The sequence below is a fragment of the Uloborus diversus genome, chromosome 2, assembly GCF_026930045.1.
Source record: "Uloborus diversus isolate 005 chromosome 2, Udiv.v.3.1, whole genome shotgun sequence".
In the NCBI taxonomy this organism is placed as follows: domain Eukaryota; kingdom Metazoa; phylum Arthropoda; class Arachnida; order Araneae; family Uloboridae; genus Uloborus; species Uloborus diversus.
The window spans coordinates 176455864-176475581 of NC_072732.1; the positions used below are offsets into that span (position 1 = coordinate 176455864).

General features: G+C 34.9%; 1 protein-coding gene across 6 annotated transcripts in view; it reads left to right on the top strand.

Moving 5' to 3' along the window:
• Positions 1-19718, top strand: part of LOC129216175 (5'-AMP-activated protein kinase subunit gamma-1-like) — a gene marked incomplete at its 3' end in the record, with an annotated part of 463409 nt that overhangs the window by 226987 nt on the left and 216704 nt on the right. For all 6 annotated transcript variants that reach the window (XM_054850349.1, XM_054850351.1, XM_054850350.1 and 3 more), the window contains 1 exon segment: positions 3082-3301. In XM_054850349.1, coding sequence (XP_054706324.1) covers positions 3082-3301 — 220 coding nt within the window.

A 19718-nucleotide genomic window follows, 5' to 3' on the forward strand; every position in this document is an offset into this window, starting at 1 on the left:
TTTGTTATATAAGTCATATGCTATAGCTGATAAAGAAGTTCCTTGTGACTAGTAAACACGTACATGGAAACATGTCTACCAGGAATAAACATGTTAGAATCAAAAGCTGTACTTATCACTTTGAACTGTTCACTAATATCACTTTTTTTCTGTTATTTCATCTTTTAATTTGCGCTTCAAAAGTTTTTTAAATATTATTATTACTATTATTATTTCTTATCTGGAGAAATCAGTACGGGACCTTGAAACTCTTTGAGAGCTTAATGCTCAGGTCAGAAATATAATTCTTTTTGAGTGTTTTGCGTTCCGTACCAGTCTTAGAAACCATAAATTCTGCAGTTTGCGTAGTAATATTTTGAGACGCCATGGTAATCTGTTCAGTAGACATTTAAGCCATAGAAATATTGCTAAATTTAGCTCATAGTGTGTTCTAGCCGTCTGAAAATTCTTTCTTTCTACCCCGATTTTCTCGCAGCTGTTTCCTGTAGCCTCCTTGAGCCATCGAATTCCTTTTACTCTATTGATTTGGTTCCATTTATCATCCCTTCCACAAATTCTAAGAGCTCAAAACAAGAGTTATTAAACGCCATACTTTGAGTCGCTGCAGCCACGTTGATGTTGCTGATATTTCACTCATTTTTACGACTGCTTCGGAGTTAGTTGGAATTCCGGATTTTATTTTTCTCTCGTTGCCAAAAAATATAAATAAATAAATAATTGTACTTTGAAAAGTAAATAAAAACTAGTTAAATGTCCACTTAACGAAATAATTTTCATCATCAAAAAAAAAATTGTCTGCGCAACTTTTTATGTTGAAACATCAAGTTCTCCGAATTTCGCTTTATATTATTTGCAGTTGTCAAAAATAGAATTCATAAATTAAAACTTGAAAATGAAAACAAATCGTATCAACAACCATTATTTCACAGTAAAAACCAGGGCTACCGAGTCGCAGCCGAACTGATTTTGGAGTGAAGAAGTCGGAATTCATAATCGAAGGTTTAAAATTCTCGAGTCGGAATCTGTCATTTTTCCTCAGAGTCTGCAAATCTGCCATTACTTGCGGAGTCTCAGTCGAAGACTCTAAAATTCCCGGTGTCAGAAGTCAGTCATTTTCCATTCCGACTCCTCAGCCTTGTTTTTTACTTGTGTGACTTTTGCACATGTAACATAAAACCAGTGAACATGCACTCATGGTTAGTTAAAACCAGGGCTGCTCAGTTTGAGGAAAAATGACCGACTCCGATTTCTTGACTCCAAAATCAGTCTGACTCGACCTCCGCTAGCACTGGCAGAGTTGCGGGCTTAGAGGAAAATTGACAGACTCCTATTCTTAAGATTATAAACCTTTGACTCCCGACTCTGACTCGGATTCCTCTACCCCGAAATAAGTCCGACTCCGACGCCCTGATTAAAACCAAAACTTCCAATTTAGGCAACAAAAACTTCTTTCGTGATTATAGGCAAGTCGGTTTATATGTCATAAGTAAGAATTAAGTGCAATCATAGCTTTCTACACAGAATACATTTCAATGATGCAATAAAAAAAAATTTAAAAAAAACACTTGACAGTTGAGTAAAAACGACAACAACGTGCATAAAGTACAAATAAAGTAATAAAATAGAGTTAAAAACTCAGAAAGCAGTTGTTTCAGGGCTGTCATATACAAACCCCTTCATCAGTGCATAAAAGAAGACCGAAAAGTCCACACAATGTAGATCGAACGACAAAAGTAAAAACGACAACAACGTGCATAAAGTACAAATAAAAAAAATTGTGTTAAAACTCAGCAACCATCAGTGCATAAAAGAAGAGAGGAAAGTTCACACAATGTAGACCGAACAACAAAAACACTTGACAGTTATTTTGTATTTGAAATGTGTGTCTTATTGCATCGTAAAATCGGTAGGAAATCTGTCGGAAAGGGTATCGTATGCGTAAAGTAATTAAATTATTTAAATTATGATTTCGCGTTGGAGCGTGTGACTTATCAAAAATGAAAGGAAATGCTTTTTATTTTCCTCACTTTGTGTTTTTATTTATCTCACTTGGTGCTTTTATTTACCTCATTTTTCCCCACATGGCCGTTAATACGCCCAAAAGGTGAAAAGAAACCAATTTATGACTAATTCTCACAATTTGCCATAAATTGGTTCCTTAAAACTTTAACTTAAATTTCCCGTGGAAGGACTGATTTTTTGCTATTGGAAATTAAGTGTTTATGTAGGGAAATGGAAAGCATACTGCTAAGTATTTTCAAGCAAATAACATTTATACGAAGCGAAGCAAAACTCTTTATTGAATTATAACTTTAATTTTTATTAAAGTTATAATTCCATAAAAAGTTTTGCTTCGTTAACTTTAAATATTCAAGCGGTCAATTTTTAGCAGGGAATAAATAAAAGTTAAATATTTATTGACTGCTCAGATATCGTCAATTCGATACAACTTGCTGTCCCAGGTAGGACTCTTAGGAGTCATTCTTCTTTTAAAAATATTTTTACCAGACGGAACTATGTTGATAACTTTTGTCTTTTTAAATTTTACAAAATTTTTAACATTCATTGTCATGATTTAGATATTTTTAACTTGTCATTTCACAACTTTAAATCTTTGTTTTAATATTTTAAATGTATAGTTTGTTGTAATTGCTTTTTCTATATTGTTGCCACTGTAATTGGATTATTTCTGTAGTGTGCAATGCTTTTAATAAACAAATAAATAATTTCGTTAATCTTTTGTATAACTATCTTTAACATTTTTTTTTTCTTTCTCTGAAAATTCCCTGCCTAACTTATGTTAAGAAAAGAAAAAAATATATTGTTTAATTTTTAAAATCGTTATCCTAATCAAATTTTTGTTCTGAAATACCATTCGCGAAAGTTTCTCTTAATATCATATTGCTGGCACCTAAGGATACTATATTCAGGTATTAAATATGTTAGATGAGGGTTCTGATCTTTGGAATTATTGATCTGCGAATTTCCCATCGGGGAAAACAGTGAATGTTCCCATTACTACCGTGCCATCTATTTTCGGAAATGGCTGTTGCTGATTTGTTTCTTTCTTTCTCCCCCCAGGTCAAGCATGATGTCCTCGGGAAGCGGTTCCCTGTCGCGCTCTGCCGTCGTCAGCCCCACGTCCCCCCTCGCCATGCACAGCACGCCCCCGGGGGGCAACGTCCTGGTGGAGCCCCATCGGCCCCGCTCGGGATCGGACAGCCGGGGCGCCGTTTCCAAGATGTTCGAAATGCTTCGCAATCGATCGCAGTCTGTCACCTCGGATCTCAAGAACAAAACGGTGAGCTTTTCGCTTTTGGTCTATGATGGGGTTTTTTTCCGGGCTATTTGGTTTCAAACGTGAAAATGCCTAAAGCGATATTCTATTTTGATAGATTTGTCGTTTGTTGCTTAAAATACCTGCAAAGAGTCCAAAAATCTTATATTCTTGTTTCGTTGTATGAGCTTGATAAGGAACATAAACTCTTCTTATATTAAATGCAATGGGGTTGTTTCCGTCAGTCAAAAGTACTACTTTTAGTCACTGAAGTTGATAGAATGAGGGAAAAAAATAATAATAACATGGAGCGAGAAAAAAACTTTTATTGTCAAAACGTTTAATTTTTAATTAATTTTTTAAAACATCTGAGTTTTCAAACAAGGCGTGGTCTTTTGTGACGCCACAAGTGATGACTTTGGCCCGCACTGCACTGGCACGCTGAATGATTACGCTTGCTGTCTTCCGCGTTTCCAGAACATGATAATTAAGAAGTGAATTTAATATTGCACTCTACGCTTGCTATCAAACATATTATTGAGTCAGCCAATGTGAGTAAAGAAGCGAATTAAATATTGTGCTCAGGGCTAATAGTACCAGTGAGTGGCATTTCATCGATTGTAATGTCAGGTGCTGAAGCGTAAAAAATGAAATTGAATCTGCGCATTGATTAAAATAATTGTCGAAAAATATTAAATTTTGTCAAATTATTTAGAAAATGGTCAAATCCTATGTTTTTTAAGCATGCTCTTTCAGAAAAAAATACTTTAAAATTTCGCAAACGACCCCGTTGAATTTTGATAGCTTTCATAGGCATAATTTAAATTAGTTTTTTCGACTTAGTAATAGACGTATCATCTGAGATATGTTCATTACAAATGACAAAATGAAAATGACAAACCAAGAACTGTTGTTATTGAGCAATAACGAATCGCTTATTAAAAGCTGGCTTGACCGAGGTTGATATTGTTCTGATTTTTCAGAATGTCATGACGACGAGAATAAGTCTAGCTTGTTGTTTTAAAATTCATTAGGAAAAAAAAATTTTCGTCGCAATGGTTACAAATCGTTTTGCGTTCCTTCAAGGCTTACCTTAAGCAGATATTCCTTTTTCAAGGGAGAGGGGTACGAAACAGGGAACCCCGCTCTGCTATGCCATCTAGGGCTTCCAGAGAACGGACCTTTCGGCCGGGGCCCCCCTACCCGTAAGGGAACGAGAACTAAACCACTTACGACTCTAGACACCGTGGACCCAGGTACGGACCTGACTCCGGTGGTGCCCATTGCCTACTCACTGTCCCACTCGATAGCCGTTGGGCAGATACAAATCTGCTCACACGCAAGTAAAGAGTGGTCAAGGGAGAGGGGTGTAAAATAACGCTTTTTTAGGAAAAATGTCAACATAGATGAACTTAAGCAAAACTTCATCTAAATACAAGATTTCCAGATGACTAATCCCTATCATTTCAGATGTTATTGATTTGCCATTTTAACCAGATCTTTTGCGAAAAACATAATTGAAATTGATGACGTCAAAACTCGAATGGTTTTTTTTTTCTTTTTTCTTTTTTTTTTTTTTTTTGGTACTTGATGCTAACTTGTTCATGTGAAATTCTCATCTATTTTCCAGAAACCAATTTCTAAATATCTGACTCCAAATCCTGTGACATTAGGACCAATCGTATTTTTCGATTCGCAAAACTAAGCGAAACAACGGGCCATACAGATAATCTAAGCTGGCCGCATGTGACTCACGGGCCGTTAGTTTGCGCAAAACTGCTTAAACTGAAAAACGAATCATTCAGTGATTGTACCGCCAATATAGTTACATATTTCGGAAAAAAATAATGAATTTTAATTTTAAGCCATTCGGTGTTTTAAAACACTAACGCTATTGTCACTTCGTCAATACGAAGGAATTGTTAATTTATTTCATTTTTAATGGTACTCATTGTAATAAGCACGTTGAAACAACTTGAAATCTTGACTATGCTTATACGAGCAGTTTAAAGATAAATAGGTGAGAGGTAGTGAATTCACGAAATAAGATTCCTAGCATATCGAAATCAAGAAGATAAACGATACGTTAAAATAATGAATAATTAAAGATATGGGGGGGGGGCAGTCATTTCTATTTTTTTTTCAGGTAAGGTTGAGGGCGCAAGTTATGTAAGTTCAACGCAAATAAAATGAATATTTAAAATAAAAAATAAAATCATATCTGCTTTTGTGTTAATGCATTATTTTCTCAAAACCAGGCAGGTGCAATGGTGTTGTTTCCTTCAGTCAAAAGTACTACTTTTAGTTACAGAAATTGATAGAATAAGCAAAAAAAAAAAAAAAAATGGACCCAGAAAATAAATTTATTTTCCCAACAGTTATTTATTAATTAAATTTTAAAAATGTCCGATTTTTCAAACAAGGCGTGGTCTTTATGACGTCACAAATGATGTCCTTTGGTGCATTTTTCACTGCGTTTCCACGTTATGATAATCAAGCAGCGAATTAAAAATTGCCTCTACGCTTGCTATCAACCACATCGTTGCCGGTACACGTGAGTAAAGACGCGAATTAAATATTGTGCTCTTCTGAATGGCAACAGTGAATGGCATTTCATCATATGATGTCATCGGCAGAGTTAACCAATGAAAGCGCACCGATTAAAGTAATTTTTTAAAAATATTAAACTTGGTCAATTTATTTTAAAAATGGTCAGATCCTATGCTTTTAAGCATGCTCTTTCAGAAAAAAATACTTTTAAAATTTTGGAAACGACCCCATTGTAGTTCCTGCCCCCCCCCCCAATGACGGACCTGATCAGGGCCGCCGAGAGCCAAAACGGTCAGTTTGATCGCCAGACTACCATCCCCTCAGAAAATTTGTCAAATTGAAACTACACAGATTCCGATCTGGGCTCCCTCAAGAAATGGACCCCTACTTGTTTCACACTGGGTTGACATGGCGTTTCGTCGGCTCTGAACTTGATTTAAATAATAATATTAATAAGATTTGCATTGAAAATAAGAGTATTTTAATATCTTGTGCTACCATCTATGGAATAAATGCAAGACTTGCTCCTCCCGTTTAAAAACTTATAACGTCATAAAACAAAAATTCTAACATTTTGAAACTACGAATATACGAATGAATTTCTTATACTATTCGTATGTTTTTAGGATAGAAAAATCTTAAAGCAAAAGAGATGCAAGAATAAAATGTAATTTTTAATATGATGAAATTAATTCAAACAAAAATTGGGAATTCATTCTTTCAGAGGTAAATTTTGTTTTCGCAGTTAAACCAAACCGTAACAACATTCATACTAGCAATAAGTTACTGCCCCTAAGCTGGGGCTAAGGCACAACTATATGCAATATAAAAGACAGCCCGGGTATCGCATCCAGAGACTCGTTTTGTTCTTAATATTAGAACTCATCAATCTACATTTGTGAATAACCGAACAGAGGCAGATGTCATCTCATTGAAGCTGAAAGTGCCAACAAACTGCTAGATAAATTGAATTCATATTTATCTCACCAGCTAGTGTCCACAGCATGGTGCGGTTCGAATCGTGAATTGAAGGCAAAGCTTGGGTATTTAGCAGTAAGCTACCGCCCCTAAGACAGAACTACATGCATTATACTAGCTCGGTTATTCACTAATCCACACTGATGAGTTCTAATAAGAACTAAACTGCCGTCTCTGGATGTGATAACCGGACTGTCTGGTGTATTGCAGTATTCATACTATTCTTTTTATTTAGATCAGTTGTGATAAAAATTAATAGAAGAGGCGCGTGCAATAACTTTCAATAACACTTTAAATTTTACCGAATTTTAAAAGTGTAACAATGGTGATCAACTCCACAATAAAAATAGCTTTCGAAGGATGAAATGGATGAAGTGAACAAGAGGGGCGCAATATTTTAGTTTTCAATGTCTACAATGCTTGACATTTTGTAAACTATAAAAATAGGAAATCATTCAAATGTGAACTCCAGTTGCATTTTCCACTACAATGCATTAAAAAAAATATCGTGAACATAAGCTTCGATAAATGTTTGAAACATATTTTTGTTTTTCGACGTAAGATAAGTTTGTAAAAGTATTAAAAATATGTTTGCTGTGTATTCGTATATAATTTTTTATAAACAACATCAATTTAGTTCAGCCCTGAACACAGAATTTCATTTATATGTGAACAATAATTTTACTGGACTAATATTCGCAGGGGTGTACCCAAGAAGGGATTTGAGCAAATATTCGTGTGAAGGATTCCTTCAAAGTAAAAAAATCAAATTATCAAATTTGTTGTTCATACGTAGTATAATCTTTTTTGACAAATTGAGAAGTATCACTTGCGTAGCCTCCAATCGAGTGTATAACAATGTACTGTATTCAGATGACGTAACTACGGGTATTAACGGTCACTGAGTGTATTGTAGCGAACAAAAATCCAATTCACCGGCAACCATTAACACATACATTGTTTCGGCTAAAAATCTCTTTTTTATTTAAAAAGAGAGGTGTTTTGAATATTTATAAGATAGAAATGTTTTAAAGGAATGATGAAATGATTCATTTGGTAAATAATACTTTCTTTTTTATCGTATTTTCCTAATTTTAAGTCTCTTGGTCCCTCAGCAGAAAAAAGACTATTTTATTTGACACTTATCTCAGCATTTTTCACACAATCATAAGTCCTTATAAACCCTACACATGTTTATTATGCATATAAAATCCATTAATACCGAAATAATAAGCGTTTCTTTTGCTCTACTAAAACTAAATACTGAATTGAAATACTCTCAGACGAAAAGTTAAATGGGCCGCTGCTACACCATTAATAAGGTCTATTAAAGAAAGAGATGCGCATAAAAAATGTCATAGGTCATCACTGCTGAAAAAAAACTGGAGATTTTCCTGCATCTGATGCGGAAAAAAATGGGAAAAAAGAAACAGCTTTCAAGTTAATTTAACCTTTAATTTTTTTCAGATAGCAGCAAGCTTCAACATTTTCCCTAAATTTGTGCTCTTCTGAGGAATTTTCCGAAATCTTAGGCCCTGGACCTAGGCGAAAGAAATTAACTAGCTTCTGCAGCCTATTTCTCATACTTCAGAAAGAGAGAAACAGATTTTGTTACACCCTTTTCTCAAGATAGTCGCTTGGTGTACTACAGCAATGTTTATGGATTGATGGAGAATTTTAATATACTGTTAAACTACTCAAAAGGAATCAACAAAGCAGTGCTTTTGCTTGATGGCAGCAACTATGCTTCAGTGCTATTGCTGCGTTATGTGTTAAAATAATTTTACGCGAACTAAGCTTTGATTTTCCCCAATAAAAATTATTAGAAACATGGACAGACCAATGTGCAATGTCCTAAGTGTTTTCCCAACTTCTTGGTAAACAAGAAGGATACAAGTTGCCTCTTCCTGGCGTTCCCAACCGACACACAACTGGTACAGTGACATGCACCCAGGAGGTATTCTGAATATTGAGGGTAACCGTGTATAACAGTCTACAATATCGAGACTTTTTAGTGGAACTTAAAGTGGGCTCTTAAAGTTTCAAATTTTAAAAGATCTACCCCATCTAGAGGATATGCAACACTTGAGAAATGAGTCCTGGCCATCTGCTCTCCTGTCTAGGACTCAAGAAGGAAGATGTGAGACAGAGTCCCCTTCTTGTTTTGAAATTCTTAAACGTCTTAGATCTCATTCAGCTGGACTTAGCTAGCCTTTAGAGGGCTTCATAAGTAGCGGCATGTTGGGGTTAAATGCGCTTTCTTCCTATGTTTGTTATAATGAAGTACAGCCAACTCCCGATTATCCGCTATCTTTCACACTATTCGGCAATGATTAACTGAATGTAGATAATTGCACACATTTTTACTGACCAGTTGCAAAATTTATTTTTAGACATTCCTATAGCTTTCTTCACCCTGACACCTGACTGATTGAAACCTGATTTTTTAGATTTACACTACTTAGAGCTTTACACCTTCACTACTTACTGGCTTTTAGTTCCACAGTACCTACTGATTTTTAGACCTACCCTATTTACTGATTTTCAGATCTACACTATTTAAGCGCGAAAATATGTTACTGGACTAGTCTTTAAAAAATACTTTCCCCTCCCCTTTGCGTTTTAAAGTAACCTAGCTGGATAGTGGCTTGATACGTTGCAATTAATTTGCTTACACGAACTCCGTTTGTAATAATGAGAGATACTTTTGTAGTTATGCATCATTCTTTACACACTGTTATCGTTTTAGGTGTAGTTCAAATGTATGCGAGTCTTGCAGATGTTTTAAAGCTATTGCACACACACTAACGTCGCTTTTATTTAATTTGCTGGTTATGCGCGAATTCACTTATCCGCGTTTACCGTACCACCTTTTCCCGCAGATAATCGAGTCTACTGTAGCTTGTTTTCCATCTTGAATGTGGGGCTTCTTCATTGTGGATTAACATGGAGTTAATGAGAAATCATAATCAAGAAGCAAAACACGTTACTTCACCATAGCGGACATAGAAGAAAGCATCGTTTAGCCCCAAGATGATGGACGTGTGGCAGCTTATTCTACGATTCCGGGCCTTAGGTTCGATCAGTTAGGATAAGCAACAAGATGCAAAAAGTACCCTGGCTGCTTGTGTGAATGGGACAAGAGAAGAAGAAACATCGGACCAAAAGGAGTTCCACATAGGAAAGCATTCAAACCTGAAAATGAAAATGTAGTAAAGAAAAGTTTGGTTGATTCATATGAAGCTTTGTTGCCTCCGATTAAAATCAAATTTAGCTTGATAAAAATTTGTGTTAAAAATTCATTAAAAGAAGGATATTATTTTGAATACCTATGCAACGAGTTTCCAGGAGGAAGCAAAAATAAAGGAAGGTGTTTTCACAGGTGCAGATTTTCGGGTTCGGTAACTTATTAAAACTAAACTAGTTTTTAAGTAAAAAACATAGGCTTTTTCAAAGCTTTCAAAGAAGTTGATACAAAATTCCTGGGGAAGAAGTCCAACTTTGAATCCATCATAGAAAATATGTTAACAAAATTAAATGACTTGGGTTGTTGATGAGTTTGAAAGTGCATTTCTTACATTCGCATTTGGACTACTTCCCCAAAATCTTTGAAATCAGTTTGTGAAAAACAGATAAAAATACTTCACTAAGATATTAAGGAAATCGAGCGCAGATACCCCAAAGCAGGAGGAGCGTCAATTTGATAGCAGGCTATTGTATGCTACATGGAGAAATGGACGTGGTAAAGTAGAAGAAGAAAAATGTTCATCATTTTTAAGCTACTAAATAATGAGCATACTGAAGGATTGCAATCCTTTTATTTTAGGAAAGCATGGCAATAAAATAAATCTAGTGCTATGCGAAGAAATTTCTTTTGAGAGTGAAACTAGATGTAAGCAAAATTTATTTTACTAAAAGCTGCCCGATGTGCCAAAACTATTGCCGACTTACTATAAAATTAAAATCTGTAAGTAAAACAACAATTTATACGAGTTTTATTATTGAAAATTATAAAAAGGCATTTCGAATTATTTTTTCGATGGTAGAAACTAATTTTGGTTTTAGATTGTATGCTCTTTATTTTAATGATGTCCGTTATGTAGGCATCAAAATTTTATTTTTTTCATTTGAAGGTAAAAACTGCGTCTCCTATGCACAGTCTATGGTCTTCTCAGCTCCGTGCCACTATATGCGTTGAGTATATCAAAACCATGGTTATATCATCCATTATTCCCACATTTTTTATATATATATAATTGCAATTTATTATTATTATTATTTTACTTTTTTCTCTTTTTCTGAAGGCACATCTTGTGTTTTATATAAGCAATGGTGAAAACTCTTTAAAGAATTGTCTGAATTGTTTAACACTGCCGCAGCAGATGGCAGCACTATCAAACATTTATTTTTCCTGAAAAATAAAATTTATTAAAACCTGTCAACAGACTTTTAAATTCATCTTTCCTTTCCATACCCGTCATTTCGGTATACCAAGGAAACCGTGCTGCAGACTGCACAATTAAATTTTTTTCGGGGAGGGGGAGTGTTATAAGGGGGTGTTTTTCTTTCTTTTGGGGAGTTAGGGCTTACTTTTGAAAGGTACTATTAATAGGGAGGGGGGTGCGCCCTTGCTCTTGGGGGATGGGCACCACGGAGGGAAAGCGAGATTTTGTAGCAAAATTACGTAGAATAGTTTAAAATGAAAAATCATTTCTTAACAAAAAATTGAACAGAACAGAAAAACGAGAAAAAGAAAAATAGGAGGGAAGGGGGGAGAGTAAGCAGTACTCATACCATTCTTAAATGTGTAGTGTGCAAGTCATTGTGATTGTAGTCTTGGTTGAATTTGTATAGGACCTCCTGCACATTTTTTTTTTTTTTTGCAAAATCTCTTCTATTACGCGTAAAAATAAGTTTTGGGGATTACAGGGCTCCTGTACTTAGTTTGTTAGAAATTAAGCCCTGATTGTTGTGACTCTAGAGAGGAAAGAGTACAAAAAACAAACACGACCTGGTGCAGCAGAACCTTAGAAAATTCCTACAGCATTTTAAAAGCGCGAACATTTTTTATAAAACAATGTAAAAAAATAATGATGGAAAACGCAATGAAAATTCGGATAAGTATTTTTTAGCTGTTCAATAATTTTATAAACTGACAGTTCATTTAAGTTTTTTACTAAAAAATAAATAAATAAATAAAAAACATGAATACTTTTTTTGTGAGTGACTGAATTTAACGTGCATTTAATCGTGTCCCAAGCTCCTCTTGGAATTACTGCCGTGCTTCGCGCGAAAGTCGTATCTGCAACTGAGTTCGAAAGGAGAAATTGCCGTTAAAGGTTTGCACCACCATGTATCAATTTGATTCAGATGCAAATTTTATAGATTAAAATCCATCGACAAATTACCATAAAACGTTGTATTTAGGTGAAATATGTGACAAAGAACCACCTGGTGACCGCAACTCAATTTTGACAAAAAGTGCAAATACGACTTTTATGCTTAGCACAGCAAAGTACAGGCCTGACAGAGTTGAAAGACTTGCTTCAAAAAGGAGGTAGAATTGAATTTCAACTTTCTATACGTCTGCAATAAAACTTAAGATACCAAATTCGCATTCTATTCCTCTAACCGTGACTATTCTTGTATAACTGTATTATCTTGTATACCGAGAAGCATACGAAGGAAGTTATAACAGCATACAAAATTAAAATTTGAATTGATGTTTCCAGCTCTAATGCAAACCTTTTGAAGACATTGAAATCGGCAGTAGCGTAACTAGGGGTTGGCAGGAGGGGCTCTCGCCAGGGGCGCAGCAGCCAGGGGGCGGTAATTCGACTGATTTAAAAAACAGGTTTTTTTATAGAGATTATTATCATTATTATTATTTAATTATAGAATTTGAAAGATGCGTAAAATTTTTTTTTCAAAATCGCAAGAAAAAGAATTAAAGGGAATAATATATATTTTAAAGGTGAAAAACTTGTAGTTAATGTATAAGGCATTGGTTTTTGAACACTGATATAATCTTATACAAAAACTTTGCTTTTGGACACAAAAGAAGTTTTTTTTCTCTCAAAAATAACAGACAGAAGAATGAAATATTGATAAAACTTCCCTGCGCCCCACCCTATACCCAGTAGCGTGCCAAGCGGTTAGCAGGAGTGACTCTCGCCAGGGGTTCAGCAGCCAGGCCGCGGTATTTCGACTGATAAAAAAAATAATAGGGGGGGGGGGCATTTATTTTTTATTTTTTTAAATTTGATCCTATAAGTAAAAAAATGCTTTTATAAATAAAATTAAAAATAAAAGTAAAATTCGCAAGAAAAAGAGTGAAAGGGGAAAATGGAAAAATCCATTATTTTCAAAAAAAATAAATAAAATAAAGAAAAATAAAGAAAGAAAAAAAAAAGAAGGGGGAAGAAGGGGGAGGGATTTTTCCAGTGGCGTGAAATTCTATTCCGATTCATTGAGTTAGCTTAAGTTTTTAGCTAAGCGCACAATTTGTTTTACAAGCATATAATTTGTATACCAGGGAGCGGTAGTGGAGTAATTTTTTTTTTTTTTTGAGGGGAAGGGGGCAACATTTTGTCGTGTTATAGCTTGAAGTATATAGTTTTTCTTAGGCTAAGTATTTTCTCTATATATACTGCTTTTATTTTGCCTGTATGTAAATGGTCATGTTTATTTAGTCAATTTCAGATTAGCAATGCTTTTTGTATTTGCTTTGCTTTCCTAATTATAATAGAATTTTTTAAAGACTTTGATTTTTTTTTTTTTAAATAATAATTTTTCTTTCTTTCTTTTAGTAAATGTGTTAATTATGTTTATATTATACATTCTCCTATTGGCTTGAAAAAAGTTCTATTAAAAGCTAAAGCTGTTTTAAAAAAAAAAAACATAAACGGAACTGAAAAATGTTTATTCTCATTTAATTCAAGAACGTACATTATTTATATTCAGTAAATTACCGCCCAATAGCCAGGGCTAAAGCAGAATTACATCAAATACACCGCCAGCTCAGTCATTTCCAGCCGAGGGCTGCAGTTTCGTGCCTATTAGCACTCATCAGCCCGGCATAAGAAAGTGACTGAGCTGGAGATGGAAAACCTCTTAAGGAAGCCAAGAGTGCACAACAAACTGGTAGCTAATATAGAATTAGCGCAGACCAGACGAGTGACCGAAGCAATGGTTCGGTTCAACTCGAGGATTGAAGGCAAAGGCATGGTATATTCAGTAAATTACCGCCCAATAGCCAGGGATAAAACAGAATTACATGAAATGCACCGCCAGCTCAGTCATTTCCAGCCGAGGACTGCAGTTTCGTGCTTATTAGCACTCATCAGCCCGGCATAGGAAAGTGACTGAGCTGGAGATGGAAAACCTCTTAAGGAAGCCATGTAATTCATGTTTCATGTTCAATGTTTTTTTCATGTAATTCTGCTTTAGCCCTGGCTATTGGGCGGTAATTTACTGAACATACCATGCCTTTGCATTCAATCCTCGAGTTGAACCGAACCATTGCTTCGGTCACTCGTCTGGTCTGCGCTAATTCTGTATTAGCTACCAGTTTGTTTGGCACTCTTGGCTTCCTTAAGAGGTTTTCCATCTCCAGCTCAGTCACTTTCTTATGCCGGGCTGATGAGTGCTAATAAGCACGAAACTGCAGTCCTCGGCTGGAAATGACTGAACTGGCGGTGTATTTCATGTACATTATTTATATTTATTAACGAACTGCAAATACTATTGGTTTTATTGAATTTATGTGAAATGGTGGGAGCGAATTGAAATTTTTGGGAAGGGGGAAAATTCTCAATTCGCCGAATGAAATCCCAATTTTTCCGAATGATAAAATTCGAGCATGCACAAATATACATGCATTACATCTACTGCGCAGGAACATTGGGCATCATTGAAAACTCTTCAAGAAAAAGAATATTTAAGTTGCAATTCTGTCTCCTAATTTGTCGAATCAATTAGTCCATGCCCCCTCCAAAAAAAAAATAATAATAATAATTGGGGAGGTCACGGTGACCTCCGGTGACTTCCCATCGAGGCGACCCTGCGGGGGGGGGGCGCATTTTCTAAAGTTCACCCAGGGCACTCCACCCCGTAGTTACGCTACTGGAAATTGGAGCTACTTTTTCAATTGTTATTGGGAAATAGTGATCGAATGATTCCGTATCATTATTGCTGCGAGTAATTTCAAAAGTCTTTAATGTTGCGATTGTCTTGAATTTGATATTTGAATCATCTATCTATACATATCTTCTATCTTCTTCTATCTATACATATCTATACATATAATAAAATAAGATGTTTGTGTGTGTGTGTGTGGCGCGCATCCCGGGAAAACGGTAAGGCCTAGAAAGATGAAATTTGGTATACTAGGTAACAGAGAAACAAATGAAATCATTTGTTTCTCTCTCTCCCCCCCCCCCCCCCCCCGCACCGGATGTTTTGCTAAACATTCGATTTCGGTTAATCAGACGGACCCATCGGATCGTTTTGGTCCCAGTCAGGGGCGGCAAATAGGGGGGTCAAGAGGGGGCGGTCGCACCCCCAAATTTTTTGAGCAGAATGATAGAAAATGGGTGAATTCAATTTATGTAAGTCGGAAATCAATGTTCATTAAAGGAAATCTCGCTGGTTCTCAGCAACTATTTGATGAAACTCGACACATTCTCAGACTAGAAAAAGTGTTTTTCGTCATTTGAACGATTACTTAGAAATTCATGAAGTATTTTCGGCTTTTTCAGAACACAGAAAACTGATAGAGAACCATAGTTAATTTTAACTAAAGAAGACATTGCCTCATATAGGCTAAATATTTCACACTTGTGTGCCCAGTGTAACAATGGTATGTAAAATATGAGAGGCTCATAAAAAGTGGTGTGGCAGTATGGTTTTCACAAGAAAATTCCTTGATATTTTACATTCACTTTTACACTCATTTTTTAAGTGTAAATTTATTTAATGAGTGTTCATCGCTTTCTTCTGTTAGAAACACGTTTCAGCTGCTCAATGCATTATAATGCTTTCATAGGAACTTCTTTAAAATGCATGTGATTATTGAATAAAAAAAAAAGACATATCAACCAAATACCTTTTATGGGGCTCTATAATTATGCAGTCGCGGATTGACACAAGATAATCTTCAAGAGTTAAAACGATAAAAACATTTCTCTATAACTTCAAAGTAGTGTTTTGACGACTGGAAGAATTATTGCAAAACGATTCTTTCAATGGAGAAAAAGCTCATGCCATTTAGCATGTATGACTTCGTTTGAATTTTTATCCAATTTGTTTGCATTGGGAAAAGATTTTTGAAAAATGCTTTACTCTATCAAAATCTATATCTTCAATCCGCTACTCGACTATTCAAACCACAGTTCAATCTACAATTGATCTGTGCACCATACTACCACAGTTAAATCTACAATTGAAACTGAAAATAGTTTTTTTATAGATGTATATTTCAATCAATCGTGAAATTTTTCAAAAAAATTCTTCCTCCGAGCCAAGTTTAAAGAGGCGCAAAAAAAAAAAAAAAAAAAAAAAAGTGACAACAATTTACATGATGATGTGAAGTCAAACATTGATTTTTGAATATTTTGCATGAAGTAATAGATTCAGTTTCGAATGAAATTAACACAAGATTTGATGATAATTATTTTTCTGTATGGTTGGCTGGGATTATAGTTATTTGGATTGAATTTTGAAAACGAAAAATAAAATGTTTCAACTGTGAGTAAAATTTTTAGCATGAGGCAAGAAAAATTACAAGCAATATACCGACAGAATGGTTTTCACATCCAGAGACTGTAGTTTCGTCTTTGTTATGGACTTATAAGTCTGGAATAGTGAATAACAGAGCAGGAGGCAGATGATATCTCATTGAAGCTGAGAGGGCAGACATGACTAGATTATTCAATGATGAAAAGTTTAAGCCCCTCACAGTTTTTAAAGTAGCCTGGGTGATTTTGAAGAGCAAGGTATAAAAAGTGTTTTCATACTTAACTTTGTGTTACTTCAATTATTTTTTAATTATTACAATCAGCTCAGCTAGTAGAGAAAGATTTTTTTTTATGTCTCAGGAGGTTAGAAAAATATTTTCGAAGCACAAAAGGGAAAAAAAAAACCTTTTCCATTTAGCTAAACTGGCAAAACAGCACGACATTGGGCACTGATAGACTGGTAACACGATTCCTTGCACTTCCGAATTCCAAAAATCATGCATTACAACTTTTCCAAAAGGTATAAAAACTTTAGTGGCAAGATGTTTTGTATGATAACTTTTAAGTCAATGAATCAAAATTTTAATTGTTGCTAAACACTAATTTTATTCATACTAAACCGATTTTTTGACAACTTCTTGTTAGCTAATGTGTGTTTGGTTTCGCTTTGGGGTTATACATATTTAAGAAACTCGACCCCCCAAATGAAATGGTGAAATGCCGCCCCTGGTCCCAGTCACTTTTTTTTTTTTGAATTTCAATAAAAACAATGATTTTTATACTTTGGCAAACTCCGGTTACCACAAAGACATCAATTTTTTGTGCTATTTTAATAAATAAGTAAGCGCGCTTTTTTTGCATGACGTTCTTTTTGTTAGGGAATAAGATTGGACGTTAGATCAAAATAAATAGAGATACATGAGAAAATTTAGAGATGGATCGAATAGGTAGATAGATATATATTGTGTATAAAAAAAAATTTTTTTTCGAATTAATACTTTTTTTCCTTAAATTTGCATGGATCTAGAGAAAGATAATTCTACAGGTCGATGTACAGTAAGAGATAGACAGGCCCGTTATTTAAAGAACAACAACGGGGGTTGAGGGGGGGCGCCGCTACGATTTGAAAACATTGTTAATTACTGTCAGAGGTAGATACGCATAGATCGTATAGATAGATAGATAGATAGATAGATAGACAAATGCAGAGGTCGATATAGTAGATGGACAGCAAGAAAGGGACATGCCCGTTATTTAAGGAACTTCAACGAGGTGTCAATGCCCCTCCCACACACACACACCATGACTTTGAAAAAAAAATGCTTTCAGATGATAATATTGATATATAGAGAAAAACATTGATTAATACCGTCGCTTAATTGTCTATGCAGCCGCCGAAGGCGGCAACCTTGGCGTAAAAAGGCGGACCAGATGGTCGCCGAAGGCGGCTAGTAATAAAATAAGATGTTTGTGTGTGTGTGTGGCGCGCATCCCGGAAAAACGGTACAGCCTAGAAAGATGAAATTTGGTATACAGGTGTAGTTTTTGCTGAAGTTGTGCACCTCGGGCTTCGATTTTTGATATTTTAATTAGAAAAAAAGTTATTTAATGTTTTATGTGTTTTTTTACACTTTTTAGTACTTTTTACCTCACAGACCCCGAACCAATCGCACCACACAAATGTTTTTTGTATTATAGTGTAGAAAATTTAATTTTAAATATGATGAATGAAAAAATTTTGAAGATAGAGCATTTTTTGTATTTTTTATAAATTTTTGAAAAAACCTTTATTTTGCATTTTTTTCTGGGTTTAATTTTTTTCGAAACCCATCCTGCAAAAAGTATTGAATCCTCAATTCTAAAAGTTTAGCTGGTAATAGTAAAAACATTCTGCCCCCTTCAGAAAAAAAAAAAAAAGTTTTTAAAAATACGCAATAGTTTTTTTTTTTTTTTACAATTTTTTTAATGGCAGAACACAACGCGAGCTGTTTGCTTGCCGGATGAGTTCCGATGTCATCACGTGATCCAACTGAAATCGTTTGCCTTCTCTTTATCTTTTTTTTTTAGTTTTTTATCTTTTTGAAAGCGCTAATTTTTGAACACTACGGGGAACATAGAGCCTTTTTTTTGCGGGCTATTTTGATTAAATAAATAAACCCGCGATTTTTTGCATGATCTTTGTTTTTGTTACGGATTGGCGGTTAGGTTAGGTAGATACAGAGATAGATAGATAGAGGTTGAGTGGACAAAAAATGTTTTTGTTTTCGAATTAATACTTATTTTTTTTAAAAAAAAGATTGTACTGTCAGGAGGTAGATATGCCTAGATCGTATAGCCTGATAGATAGACAAATATAAAGGTCGATATAGTAGATGGACTGCAAGAAAGAGGCACGCCCGTCATTTAAGGAATTTCAACGGGGTGTCAGTGCCCCCCCCCACACACACCATGACTTTGAAAGAACAATGTTTTCACATAAAAGTGGAAGTGCTTTTTGTTATTTTTCTACAAAATTTGCATGAAGAGTACGTCGTTTGTGTCTCCCCTCCTCCTCCTTTACAAATATTCCAAACGACGCCACAGTGGAGTATTTGACTGAAAATCCTGGCCAAAACTAGTTGGAAATTTTCACTCATCTGAAGGCAACTCCCTTCTGTGTGTTTGTGCGCTGTACGGCGAAGCTATTCCACTTAAAGACACGAAACTTTGTATACAAGTTGTCTGAAAGCCTGATGTTACAGTTTGAAGCTTGATTTTTTAAAATTTGAATTAGAAAATGAAATATTTAATGTTTTATCCACGGTCTAGACTTTTGCATGTTTACGACCGTAAAAACGATCCTAGTGAACGTAGAAAAAAAACCAATGTATCACAAGATAGGAAAAATAATTTTCTTCGAAAATATGATTTGTTTGAAGTTCTAACGTAATTAACCGAATTTCTAGGAATTTACAAAGAGAGGTCACTTTTTCGACTTTTTTCAAATATTCAATCAATGTGAACTAAAATTCCTGCATCCGGTATTCTAATAATGGTATGGCTCTGAAACTTTTTAAGGAAATAATATAAACACCTGATCTTTATTTAAAGCAAAAACGGTGAAGTTATGTTGTTTCACTGATTTATAATGAAATTTTTTTCAATGAGTTGAAATAAAAATTTTCAATAATTTTCAC